Raw genomic sequence first — 12,500 nt, forward strand, 5'->3', positions numbered from 1 at the left:
TCCATTAACCCACCTGATATTTTGACTGCATAGTCCTCCCAGGAGTTGTAAAGGTCTAGGTTGGACAAGAATTTCGATTAATAAATGAAATAATTAGCTTGCTTTCCTTAACGAGAACCTTGGTCCTGAAGGAGGGCTTTTAACAGCAACAGATTGCTTTTTCATTTGAACTCAAGGTGATTATGTATTAAGTGTGTGTGTGTGTGTGTGTGTGTGTGTGTGTGTGTGTGTGTGTGTGTGTGTGTGTGTGTGTGTTACACACACGCGCGCGCGTGTGTGTAAAATTAAGCCAAAATATCTTGTTTCAGCGAGTGGCCATCTTGCTTGTGTAACGTAATTTGCAACCGGAGTCTGTGCAGTAGAGAGAGGTTTGAGAGTGGCTGTCACAGCTGTCAATTACCCCTTTTTTGATTGTCAAATAGCGATTAAAAAACAAACAACAGAAAAATTAGCACTTGAACATACATCAAGCGTGATAAGAAGTACCTAAAATGACCAAAACTTTGCAAAAAATGTATCTGGCGTGTACTTTGCTTTTTTAGTTTGACTGATGTCCCATCTGCTAACATGGAGGGGCGGGACTTGGAACCTATACTGCAGCCAGCCTCGCCCAAAGGGGGCGAACAAGATGTTTTGGCTTCACTTTTGAGGAGCTCTCATGACGTCCATATTTCTATACAAACAGCTGTTTGATGTCCATTAGTGTTAGGTTCTGAGTCATTTGTTTGTAAGGTTTCACTTTAAGGTCAAAGGGTTTAAATTTGACTCCCAGGTTTTCTTCAAGGACCCAGTGCGTGTGTGTGTGTGTGTGTGTGTGTGTTCATGTGTCTATGTGTGTCTGTGTCATTTCTGCAGGACCGTCTGTATTATGTGATGGAATATGTCAACGGAGGAGACCTGATGTTTCACATCCAGATGGTGGGCAAGTTCAAAGAGCCTCATGCAGCGTACGTATTCAGCGAGCTGTTCTCACAATGTGAATCTCCTCAGAGCCTCGTCTCCTCCCTTTCTCCTGTCCTCTCTTCCTTCAGTATGCACTCATCTCTTTGCTTTGTTCATTCCCCTCCTTGGTGACTCATAAAAAAGCCATCAACTGGAGTAGCAGCCCTCTTCCCTCTATCATGGCCCCCCTCTCTTCATCTAATCAATCTTTGATCAATCATCTCAAAGACATTCTTCCTCTGCTCCTCGCTCTCTTTCTTCATCTTGGCGCCTTTCATCTCTTTGCTTACTCTGCCTTTCATCAGCCTCTCAAGCTCCATGCCCTTTTTTTTTATATCTCTCTCTCCTTGTCATCCTCCTCCTTTGAATTAGCCCAAAACCTTGGCCAATTTTCTCAAAGATAAAGCAACCAGTAGCGACTGTTCTCAATCTTCCACTCTCCCCCTCTTCCCTCCTCCCTCTCCCAAAATTCAAATTCAAAGTGACTTTATTGGCATTAGGTACAGCGCTATCCAGGCCCGCTCCAACCCATTACGCAGAGTACGCAGACTGCGTAGGGCATCACGTGACTGAGGGCACCAAAAAAAAAAAAAAATTTTTTTTTTTTTTTTTTGTGCCCTCAGTCAGGCCACTCACTGAACAGCAGGCCAGGCGCCGCCTACTGGTTTACTAGTGGTTTTATTACTTTATTCAGGGTGCATCTCATTGTAAAATTGTACTCGGCCCAAATTGGGCTTCAAACGGCCCAAATTGGGCTTCAAGCGGCCCAAATCTGGCTTCAACCGGCCCAAATCTGGCTTCAACTGGCCCAAATCTGGCTTCAACTGGCCCAAATCGGGCTTCAGACGGTCCAAATCTGGCTTCAAACAGCCCAAATCTGGCTTCAAACGGCCCAAATTGGGCTTCAAACAGCCCAAATTTTTCGCCGCCGCCCTTCGGACGCCGGCACGCACGTCGGCCTGTATCGGCCTGGCCTGCTTGGTATCTAATGCCCGGCCTGAATTATGATCCCAGTCCGCCCCTGCTTGCATGTACAGTTTAACAATCACTTGTTTGCTGACATGTACAGTAATTCTAACAATTGTTTGTTTCCCACATGTAATGAAATGTGAGATACACTAGTATCGTTCATAATTAATGATTTTGCAGTCTTTCGTTTGACAGTTATTGAAAGTTTTACGGGGGGGGGGGGGGGCACCACAGAACAATTACGCTTAGGGCACCCAAATGGCCAGGAACGGCCCTGGCGCTATCTGTTGCCAAAGAGAACACACAGTATACATACATTGTTTTATATATATAAAACAATGTATATATATATATATATATATATATATATATATATATATATATATATATATGTAAGACTTAGACTTAGACTTCACTTAGACTTAGACTGAAGTTGGGTTTCCATCCACCTCTTTTTATGAAAATTTTCAATTTGCGCATAAAGAAGTCTGAGTGGAAACACTGCAAAATCAACCTCCAAATATCGCAAACAAGTTTTCACACATGAGAGAGGTGGAAAAGTTGGGTTTATCGATAAAAGGAAAATGCGATAAATGCAGTGGAAACAGATTAAGCGAATCGTCCGTCGTCTCTGCATTCAAAAAGCACACAGTTTCATGTTGACATGTCTGCACAGCCTACACTAAATAGGGCTACACTTGTAATGGTAAATAAGCAGTAAAATGTTAGGCTATCGTGGTGTGTTTAAACAGAAGAAGACTGGGATTGATGTTAATGCGACTCACTTCTAGAATTGCTCCGGGGATTATAACGTGCTTGCCGAGTTGAAGAGCGGCCCCTGGTAACCCAGAAATTGCATTTTATGGTATACTGTATGTACCTTTGTAGATCATCAAGAAACTTTAAATGAATAACGTAGATGTGTTTAATAGAGCTTGGTTGCTGCCTGCCTGCAAGACAACACATGTATCAGATCAGCAGAGGCAGACAGCCTCAAACACCAGGTGGTTGACAGCTCTATAGCTCTATAATTCACATAATAGCAGTGGATGAAAACGTGCATTATTTTACATTTTCTTTTGCCGATTTCCTGAAAATTCGGTTCAGATGTGCAATACATTTGGATGGAAAGCCAACTTGAGACAGACTCGTTTCTTCCTGTCCAAGTACAATCACTAGTTTCATTTCATTAGAAGGGAAGGAGAATTTTGGAAACTCCTTTTCAAATTCAGAGTAATATTTGTTTCTTATTTCTTCGTATTTAGGGCATTCAAACAAGAAGTGTGATTATTTTGCAGTTCACAAAATTGACACAACCTCCCTCTCCCTCTCTCTCTCTCTGTCTGCCTCCCTCCCTCCCCCTCTCTCTCTCTCTGCCTCCCTCTCTCTCCCTCTCTCTCCCTCTCCCTCTCTGTCCCTCTCTCTCTCTCTCTCTGTCTGCCTCCCCCCCCTCTCTCTCTCTCTCTCTCTGTCTGCCTCCCTCCCCCCCCCTCTCTCTCTCTCTCTCTCTCTGTCTGCCTCCCTCCCTCCCCCTCTCTCTCTCTCTCTCTCTCTCTCTCTCTGTCTCCCTCCCTCCCTCCCCCTCTCTCTCTCCCTCTCTGTCTGCCTCTCTCTCTCTCTCTCTCTCTCTGTCTGCCTCCCTCCCTCCCCCCCTCTCTCTCTCTCTGTGTCTGCCTCCCTCCCTGCCTCTCCCTCTCTGTCCCTCTCTCCCTCTATCTCCCTCTCCCTCTCTGTCTGCCTCTCTCTCTCTCTCTCTCTCTCTGTCTGCCTCCCTCCCTCCCCCTCTCTCTCTCTCTCTGTGTCTGCCTCCCTCCCTGCCTTTCTCCCAGGTTTTATGGAGCAGAGATAGCGGTGGGCCTCTTCTTCCTCCACAACAAAGGCATCATCTACAGGTAGAGAGATGGCCGCTCGTTTGCCACGGGCCGGCTTTGACACTATCATTGTTCTGCGGTGGAGCACGAGCCCAACACAGATTGATCATGTCTCCTGTAGCTAATGGCTGTTGTAAAGCTGTGATCTATCAAAATGATTTGTAACTTTGGGATTCGTCTTTGGCGTGCCCTCCCTCACTCTTTCTCTCTCAGGGATCTCAAGCTGGATAATGTGCTGCTTGACAGTGAAGGCCACATCAAGATAGCAGACTTTGGGATGTGCAGGGAGGGCATGTACGAGGGCGATACCACCCGCACCTTCTGTGGCACCCCCGACTACATCGCCCCCGAGGTACACCACCTCTCGCCCTTACACCACCTCCCGCCCTTACACCACGCCCCCGTCTGGCTCCTAAATGCTCCTCGCCTTCCTCGTTTCTCCCCTCACTTCACCTCCATCTCACCCTGTTATCTGGCTTCACCTGCTTTCTCTCCTCACTTCACCTCCACCGCACCCTGTTATCTGGCTTCACCTGCTTTCTCTCCTCACTTCACCTCCATCTCACCCTGTTATCTGGCTTCACCTGCTTTCTCCCCTCACTTCACCTTCATCTCACCCTGTTATCTGGCTTCACCTGCTTTCTCTCCTCACTTCACCTTCATCTCACCCTGTTATCTGGCTTCACCTGCTTTCTCCCCTCACTTCACCTCCATCTCACCCTGTTATCTGGCTTCACCTGCTTTCTCCCCTCACTTCACCTCCACCTCACCCTGTTATCTGGCTTCACCTGCTTTCTCTCCTCACTTCACCTCCATCTCACCCTGTTATCTGGCTTCACCTGCTTTCTCCCCTCACTTCACCTCCACCTCACCCTGTTATCTGGCTTCACCTGCTTTCTCTCCTCACTTCACCTCCATCTCACCCTGTTATCTGGCTTCACCTGCTTTCTCTCCTTACTTCACCTTCATCTCACCCTGTTATCTGGCTTCACCTGCTTTCTCCCCTCACTTCACCTCCATCTCACCCTGTTATCTGGCTTCACCTGCTTTCTCCCCTCACTTCACCTCCATCTCACCCTGTTATCTGGCTTCACCTGCTTTCTCCCCTCACTTCACCTCCATCTCACCCTGTTATCTGGCTTCACCTGCTTTCTCCCCTCACTTCACCTTCATCTCACCCTGTTATCTGGCTTCACCTGCTTTCTCTCCTCACTTCACCTCCATCTCACCCTGTTATCTGGCTTCACCTGCTTTCTCCCCTCACTTCACCTTCATCTCACCCTGTTATCTGGCTTCACCTGCTTTCTCTCCTCACTTCACCTCCATCTCACCCTGTTATCTGGCTTCACCTGCTTTCTCTCCTCGCTTCACCTCCATCTCACCCTGTTATCTGGCTTAACCTGCTTTCTCCCCTCACTTCACCTCCATCTCACCCTGTTATCTGGCTTCACCTGCTTTCTCCCCTCACTTCACCTCCATCTCACCCTGTTATCTGGCTTCACCTGCTTTCTCCCCTCACTTCACCTCCATCTCACCCTGTTATCTGGCTTCACCTGCTTTCTCCCCTCACTTCACCTCCATCTCACCCTGTTATCTGGCTTCACCTGCTTTCTCTCCTCACTTCACCTCCATCTCACCCTGTTATCTGGCTTCACCTGCTTTCTCCCCTCACTTCACCTTCATCTCACCCTGTTATCTGGCTTCACCTGCTTTCTCCCCTCGCTTCACCTCCATCTCACCCTGTTATCTGGCTTCACCTGCTTTCTCCCCTCACTTCACCTCCATCTCAGCCTGTTATCTGGCTTCACCTGCTTTCTCCCCTCACTTCACCTCCATCTCACCCTGTTATCTGGCTTCACCTGCTTTCTCCCCTCACTTCACCTCCATCTCACCCTGTTATCTGGCTTCACCTGCTTTCTCCCCTCACTTCACCTCCATCTCACCCTGTTATCTGGCTTCACCTGCTTTCTCTCCTCACTTCACCTTCATCTCACCCTGTTATCTGGCTTCACCTGCTTTCTCCCCTCACTTCACCTCCATCTCACCCTGTTATCTGGCTTCACCTGCTTTCTCCCCTCACTTCACCTCCATCTCACCCTGTTATCTGGCTTCACCTGCTTTCTCTCCTCACTTCACTTCCATCTCACCCTGTTATCTGGCTTCACCTGCTTTCTCCCCTCACTTCACCTTCATCTCACCCTGTTATCTGGCTTCACCTGCTTTCTCTCCTCACTTCACCTCCATCTCACCCTGTTATCTGGCTTCACCTGCTTTCTCTCCTCACTTCACCTCCATCTCACCCTGTTATCTGGCTTCACCTGCTTTCTCCCCTCACTTCACCTCCATCTCATCCTGTTATCTGGCTTCACCTGCTTTCTCCCCTCACTTCACTTCCATCTCACCCTGTTATCTGGCTTCACCTGCTTTCTCTCCTCACTTCACTTCCATCTCACCCTGTTATCTGGCTTCACCTGCTTTCTCTCCTCACTTCACCTCCATCTCACCCTGTTATCTGGCTTCACCTGCTTTCTCCCCTCACTTCACCTCCATCTCACCCTGTTATCTGGCTTCACCTGCTTTCTCCCCTCACTTCACCTTCATCTCACCCTGTTATCTGGCTTCACCCGCTTTCTCTCCCCACTTCACCTCCATCTCACCCTGTTATTTGGCTTCACCTGCTTTCTCTCCTCGCTTCACCTCCATCTCACCCTGTTATCTGGCTTCACCTGCTTTCTCTCCCCACTTCACCTCCATCTCACCCTGTTATCTGGCTTCACCTGCTTGCTCTCCCTGCTTCACCTCCACCTCACCCTGTTATTTGGCTTCACCTGCTTTCTCGATGCTGTAGCTCCTCTCATCTCGTCTCTCTTCCATGACCTTGTCAGTATTTTTCAATAATTAACTTCACATGATTCAATTAGCAGCGGTGTGTGTCTGTAATTAGCAGCTGTGTGTGTCTGTGGTGTGTGTCTGTGGTGTGTGTCTGTGGGGTGTGTCTGTGGTGTGTGTCTGTGGTGTGTGTCTGTGCGCATGCAGACGTTGCACAGCAGTCGTCGTTGTCCCGCGGAGACCTTGCATCTCCAATTTGCTTTTACTGTGATTGACAACTATCACTTAACAGTTGGGAGTATTCCCCATGTACAGTAGAAGATCATTTATTGTCCTGTGAATGAACCCAACTATTGAAAATATATTATAAATTGTCAAAAGGATGTCATGGATGTCAATGAAAAATCAGTTGTTTTGAATTCCTGATATCCAGTTTGGATGGTTTTCTGTAAGACTGATGATATGCAAATTATTATTATTGTAAGCTGTATTTTGTGTATTGTACAAATTGTTTGTTGTGTCCATGTGTGCTTGAACTTGTTTGCATTTGCATCTGGACTTGTAATGGACAGATAGAGACAAAGAGTTTAAAAGAGAGCAAGAGAGGTCACACTCTGCGATATAGTAAACCTTGCTATGGAGCCCCAGAGTATTGACTCTCTTATGTAAATATCCATTGATTCTCCTGCATCTGCCATTTTCCAAGAGATACAATATGCAGTATTTCCCCAGAGGCAGGCAATTATTCCCTTGTGCTTTCCTTCTGTTACAGACGCAGACCCTAACACGTACACGCACGCGCGCACACAGACACACACAGACACACACACACACACACACACACACACACACACACACACACACACACACACGCAAATTTTTTCAGGGCTCATTCCTACACTTACCTTCCCTAATTGACCGATCCTAAGCCCCCCCATCCCCATAGTTACTGTTGCTAGGTAGGTCAAACTTTTAGCCTACAGCTGACAGTCAAACAAGACTGTCAAACAAACGTTTCTCGTTTCTCAAAAACCATACATCGTGTCACTTATATTTTTACATTTTAAGTGAGAGCAGAAGTAGCAGAAGGGTTTGATGTATAATATATGTATGTAATGTTAAAATTGTTTGAACTATCCCAGTTAATTTTGTGTGTGTGAATTTAGTAAAAAGTGCAGCCTGGAAAGTCTGCTAGAGTGAATTGGGCCAACACACACTCTAGGCTGGCTCCATAGACTCATACAAGCTTGCTCAAATGTTATATGAGGGATCAGTGTTGGTAAACAAATGTCAGGTTATAATGGGACCCTATGGAGCCAGCCTTGAGTGTCTCGCGCTAGCAGGCTGTGCTTTTTACTAAATTCACACACACACACACACACACACACACACACACACACACACACACACACACACACACACACACACACACACACACACACACACACACACACACACACAAAAACGGTTCACGCAACTTTAAGACAACATGCATATATTATACATCAGACCCTTGAGCTACTTCTGCTCTCACTCAGAATGTCAAAATATAAGCAATGTGATGTATAGTTTTTGAGATATTAACGTTTGTTTGGCACAACTCATACTAGTTAACTGCTGCGGTTATGCACACTGTCATTCTTCCCCCATTTCTCTCTTCTCTCTGTTTCTGTCTGCTTTCTGCAGATTGTGGCATATCAGCCTTATAGTAAAGCTGTGGACTGGTGGTCTTATGGGGTGCTGCTGTATGAAATGCTGGCAGGACAGGTATCTACACTATAATGCCAGCAGTGTCTGTCTGTCTCTGTGTGTGTGTGTGTGTGTGTGTGTGTGTGTGTGTGTGTGTGTGTGTCTCTCTCTCTCTGACCTGATCAACTTCAAACTTCGGGAGTGTGCTGCAGGGAACGCGACATAGAGCAGTGCCAAATTTTGTGCAATTTGGCAAAGCACCACCTACTGGCAACACAAAACCGGTTTATCTTGAGAACCGTTCATCCGATTGACTTCAAACTTGGGGAGTGTGCTGCTGGGAACTCGATATAGTGCAGTGCTGAATTTCTTGCAATTGGACATAGCGCCAACTACTGGCAACACAAAAAGCAGTTTATCTCGAGAAACATTCATTCAAACTTGGGGAGTGCGCTGCTGGGAACCCTACATAGAGCAGTGCCAAATTTTGTGCAATTCGGCACAGCGCCACCTACTGACAACACAAAAATCTGTTTATCTTGAGAACTGTTCATCCGATTGACTTCAAACTTGGGGAGAGTGCTGCTGTGAACTCAACTTAGTGCAGTGCTGAATTTCTTGCAATTTGATATAGCGCCACCTACTGGCAACACAAAAAGCAGTTTATCTCGAGAAACATTCGTCCGATTGACTTCAAACTTGCGGAGTGCGCTTGCTGGAGTGCGGTGCCGCATTTCATGCAATTTGGACTCATGCATAGTCATAGTGCCACCTACTGGCAACACAAAAAGCGGTTTATCTTGAGAACCATTTGTCCGATCAACTTCAAACTTGGCAGGTGCGTTGCTGGGAACCCGAGAAATTGCAGTGGTAAACTTTGGGCAATTCAACCAATAAGATCACAGCTTTCACGTATCTCAAGCACTATCCGTCCGATCCACTTCTAACTTGGGGAGTGCACTTAGGGGGACCTGACTGAATGCATTGTGGAGGGGGAGCACCCACGGGGTGGTGAATGGGGGGAACGGGCACTGCGCACTGTCATATATAATTATAGAACCCATGTGCCCAAGTTAAGCCTCCGGTGCCCCTGTCCTTGAGTATCACTTCAAACGACTTTTTCAAAAGAACTGTAATTTCACTATATTCTGTTTCAATTTGCATGCAACTCCATATGCAATATACTCCATATGCTGCCCCTCTTCTCTCTCTCTCTGTCTATCCTCCAGCCACCGTTTGATGGTATTGATGAGGAGGAGTTGTTCCAGTCCATCATGGAGCAGAGTGTCTCCTATCCGAAAAGTCTCTCTCGTGAGGCTGTCGCCATCTGCAAGGGAGTAAGTTACCTTACCTTACCCTTACTCATACTGTATATCATACCAAAAAACAAACAAACATTGAAATATCACAGCATGCGCTGGCTGATTGCACATATCTGTCTACCATGATTGATATTTTTCCTTCTCCTTTTCACTCTTTTCCTCTCTGTTCTCTTCCCAGCTCCTGACGAAGCACCCGGCCAAGCGTCTGGGTGGAGGGGAGGAGGCGGAGAGAGAGATCAGGGAGCATCCTTTCTTCCGCTGGATGGACTGGGACCGTCTGGAGAGACTGGAGATCCAGCCGCCGTTCAAACCTAGAACTGTCAGTCAAACAGATGCATCACAGACTCCTCTTTCTGCCCGTCTTTCTCCGTGTTTTCGTTCTACCCTCTCACCTCGCTCTGTTTCTCTCTGCCTCTCTCTCTCTCTCTGGGGACCCTCTTGGGGGAATTGGAGCTGTCAGTTTCTCCCATCTCCCTGCGTTCTCTCTCATGCCCACGCATTTCCCCTCATTCCATGCGCACTCGCTCTCTGTCATCCTGTAAACCGTTTCCCACTCTCCATCCTTCATTTCTGTGCCAACTTTCCCTCTCCCCTCTCCTTTCTCTCTTTCATCATCTCTGTTGATTCCCACAGATTGGGCTTTGCGTGCTTTCCAGCAGACAGGCCAGCCATAACAGGCAGGGCCTCCTGACCTCGGGGTCCTGCCTAGTCCTCCCATATGTAAATGTTTGCCATCATTAGCCTGTCACACGCCACTCTGCGGCCAAGCTGGCCAATTGTGAGGCGCGCCTTGAGCGGGCTGAATATGCTCAGGGGTTAGAGGCCAGGCCCATTAGCCAAATGAGATTCATATCAGAGCGGCTGTCATACGCCTGTTGGAGCAGCTTTCTGCCTAAAGGTGTAGCAGAGAGCTGTGAGGAGAGCATGGGAGGAGCCTATGTGTAGCAGAGAGCTGTGAGGAGAGCATGGGAGGAGCCTATGTGTAGCAGAGAGCTGTGAGGAGAGCATGGGAGGAGCCTATGTGTAGCAGAGAGCTGTGAGGAGAGCATGGGAGGAGCCTAGGTGTAGCAGAGAGCTGTGAGGAGAGCATGGGAGGAGCCTATGTGTAGCAGAGAGCTGTGAGGAGAGCATGGGAGGAGCCTAGGTGTAGCAGAGAGCTGTGAGGAGAGCATGGGAGGAGCCTATGTGTAGCAGAGAGCTGTGAGGAGAGCATGGGAGGAGCCTAGGTGTAGCAGAGAGCTGTGAGGAGAGCATGGGAGGAGCCTATGTGTAGCAGAGAGCTGTGAGGAGAGCATGGGAGGAGCCTAGGTGTAGCAGAGAGCTGTGAGGAGAGCATGGGAGGAGCCTATGTGTAGCAGAGAGCTGTGAGGAGAGCATGGGAGGAGCCTAGGTGTAGCAGAGAGCTGTGAGGAGAGCATGGGAGGAGCCTAGGTGTAGCAGAGAGCTGTGAGGAGAGCATGGGAGGAGCCTAGGTGTAGCAGAGAGCTGTGAGGAGAGCATGGGAGGAGCCTAGGTGTTGCAGAGAGCTGTGAGGAGAGCATGGGAGGAGCCTATGTGTAGCAGAGAGCTGTGAGGAGAGCATGGGAGGAGCCTATGTGTAGCAGAGAGCTGTGAGGAGAGCATGGGAGGAGCCTAGGTGTAGCAGAGAGCTGTGAGGAGAGCATGGGAGGAGCCTAGGTGTTGCAGAGAGCTGTGAGGAGAGCATGGGAGGAGCCTATGTGTAGCAGAGAGCTGTGAGGAGAGCATGGGAGGAGCCTATGTGTAGCAGAGAGCTGTGAGGAGAGCATGGGAGGAGCCTATGTGTAGCAGAGAGCTGTGAGGAGAGCATGGGAGGAGCCTAGGTGTAGCAGAGAGCTGTGAGGAGAGCATGGGAGGAGCCTATGTGTAGCAGAGAGCTGTGAGGAGAGCATGGGAGGAGCCTAGGTGTAGTAGAGAGCTGTGAGCAGAGCATGGGAGGAGCCTATGTGTAGCAGAGAGCTGTGAGGAGAGCATGGGAGGAGCCTAGGTGTAGCAGAGAGCTGTGAGGAGAGCATGGGAGGAGCCTATGTGTAGCAGAGAGCTGTGAGGAGAGCATGGGAGGAGCCTAGGTGTAGCAGAGAGCTGTGAGGAGAGCATGGGAGGAGCCTATGTGTAGCAGAGAGCTGTGAGGAGAGCATGGGAGGAGCCTAGGTGTAGCAGAGAGCTGTGAGGAGAGCATGGGAGGAGCCTAGGTGTAGCAGAGAGCTGTGAGGAGAGCATGGGAGGAGCCTAGGTGTTGCAGAGAGCTGTGAGGAGAGCATGGGAGGAGCCTATGTGTAGCAGAGAGCTGTGAGGAGAGCATGGGAGGAGCCTATGTGTAGCAGAGAGCTGTGAGGAGAGCATGGGAGGAGCCTATGTGTAGCAGAGAGCTGTGAGGAGAGCATGGGAGGAGCCTAGGTGTTGCAGAGAGCTGTGAGGAGAGCATGGGAGGAGTCTAGGTGTAGCAGAGAGTAGTGTCCTCTAGAGAGAGAGTGGCGTCAACAGAGAACCAAAATGCGAGACTCATTAGCCAATGAACAGCCAGGAATGGGTCTCGCGCTACGTTTGCATGCTAAAATAAAGCTGATAATGTACAATTGGATTCAAGGGGGGAAAAACCCTTTCAGAGTACAACACAAACTGTCTATTTTGCTGCAACTCGACAGTGCTGCTTAATCCAGGACCTTACTTCCTGGAACTCTTGAGAGTAAAAAACTGGTCCATTGGAGTGAATGGAGATTTCGGGACTCTTCTATCTACACGGCTCTGGCAGAGAGCTGTGAGGAGAGCATGGGAGGAGTCTAGGTGTAGCAGAGAGCTGTGAGGAGAGCATGGGAGGAGCCTAGGTGTAGCAGAGAGCTGTGTCCTCTAGAGAGAGAGT

General features: G+C 48.6%; 1 protein-coding gene across 1 annotated transcript in view; it reads left to right on the forward strand.

Moving 5' to 3' along the window:
• The window catches only part of prkcg (protein kinase C, gamma), a gene marked incomplete at both ends in the record, with an annotated part of 34,819 nt that overhangs the window by 19,646 nt on the left and 2,673 nt on the right, over positions 1 to 12,500 (forward strand). The window contains 6 exons of the mRNA XM_083641606.1: positions 856 to 947; positions 3,741 to 3,803; positions 3,996 to 4,134; positions 8,298 to 8,378; positions 9,530 to 9,637; positions 9,801 to 9,941. Coding sequence (XP_083497732.1) covers positions 856 to 947; positions 3,741 to 3,803; positions 3,996 to 4,134; positions 8,298 to 8,378; positions 9,530 to 9,637; positions 9,801 to 9,941 — 624 coding nt within the window. The remainder of the gene's footprint in view (positions 1 to 855; positions 948 to 3,740; positions 3,804 to 3,995; positions 4,135 to 8,297; positions 8,379 to 9,529; positions 9,638 to 9,800; positions 9,942 to 12,500) is intronic.

This window comes from Poromitra crassiceps, assembly GCF_964638095.1.
Source record: "Poromitra crassiceps genome assembly, chromosome: 1".
NCBI lineage: Eukaryota > Metazoa > Chordata > Actinopteri > Beryciformes > Melamphaidae > Poromitra > Poromitra crassiceps.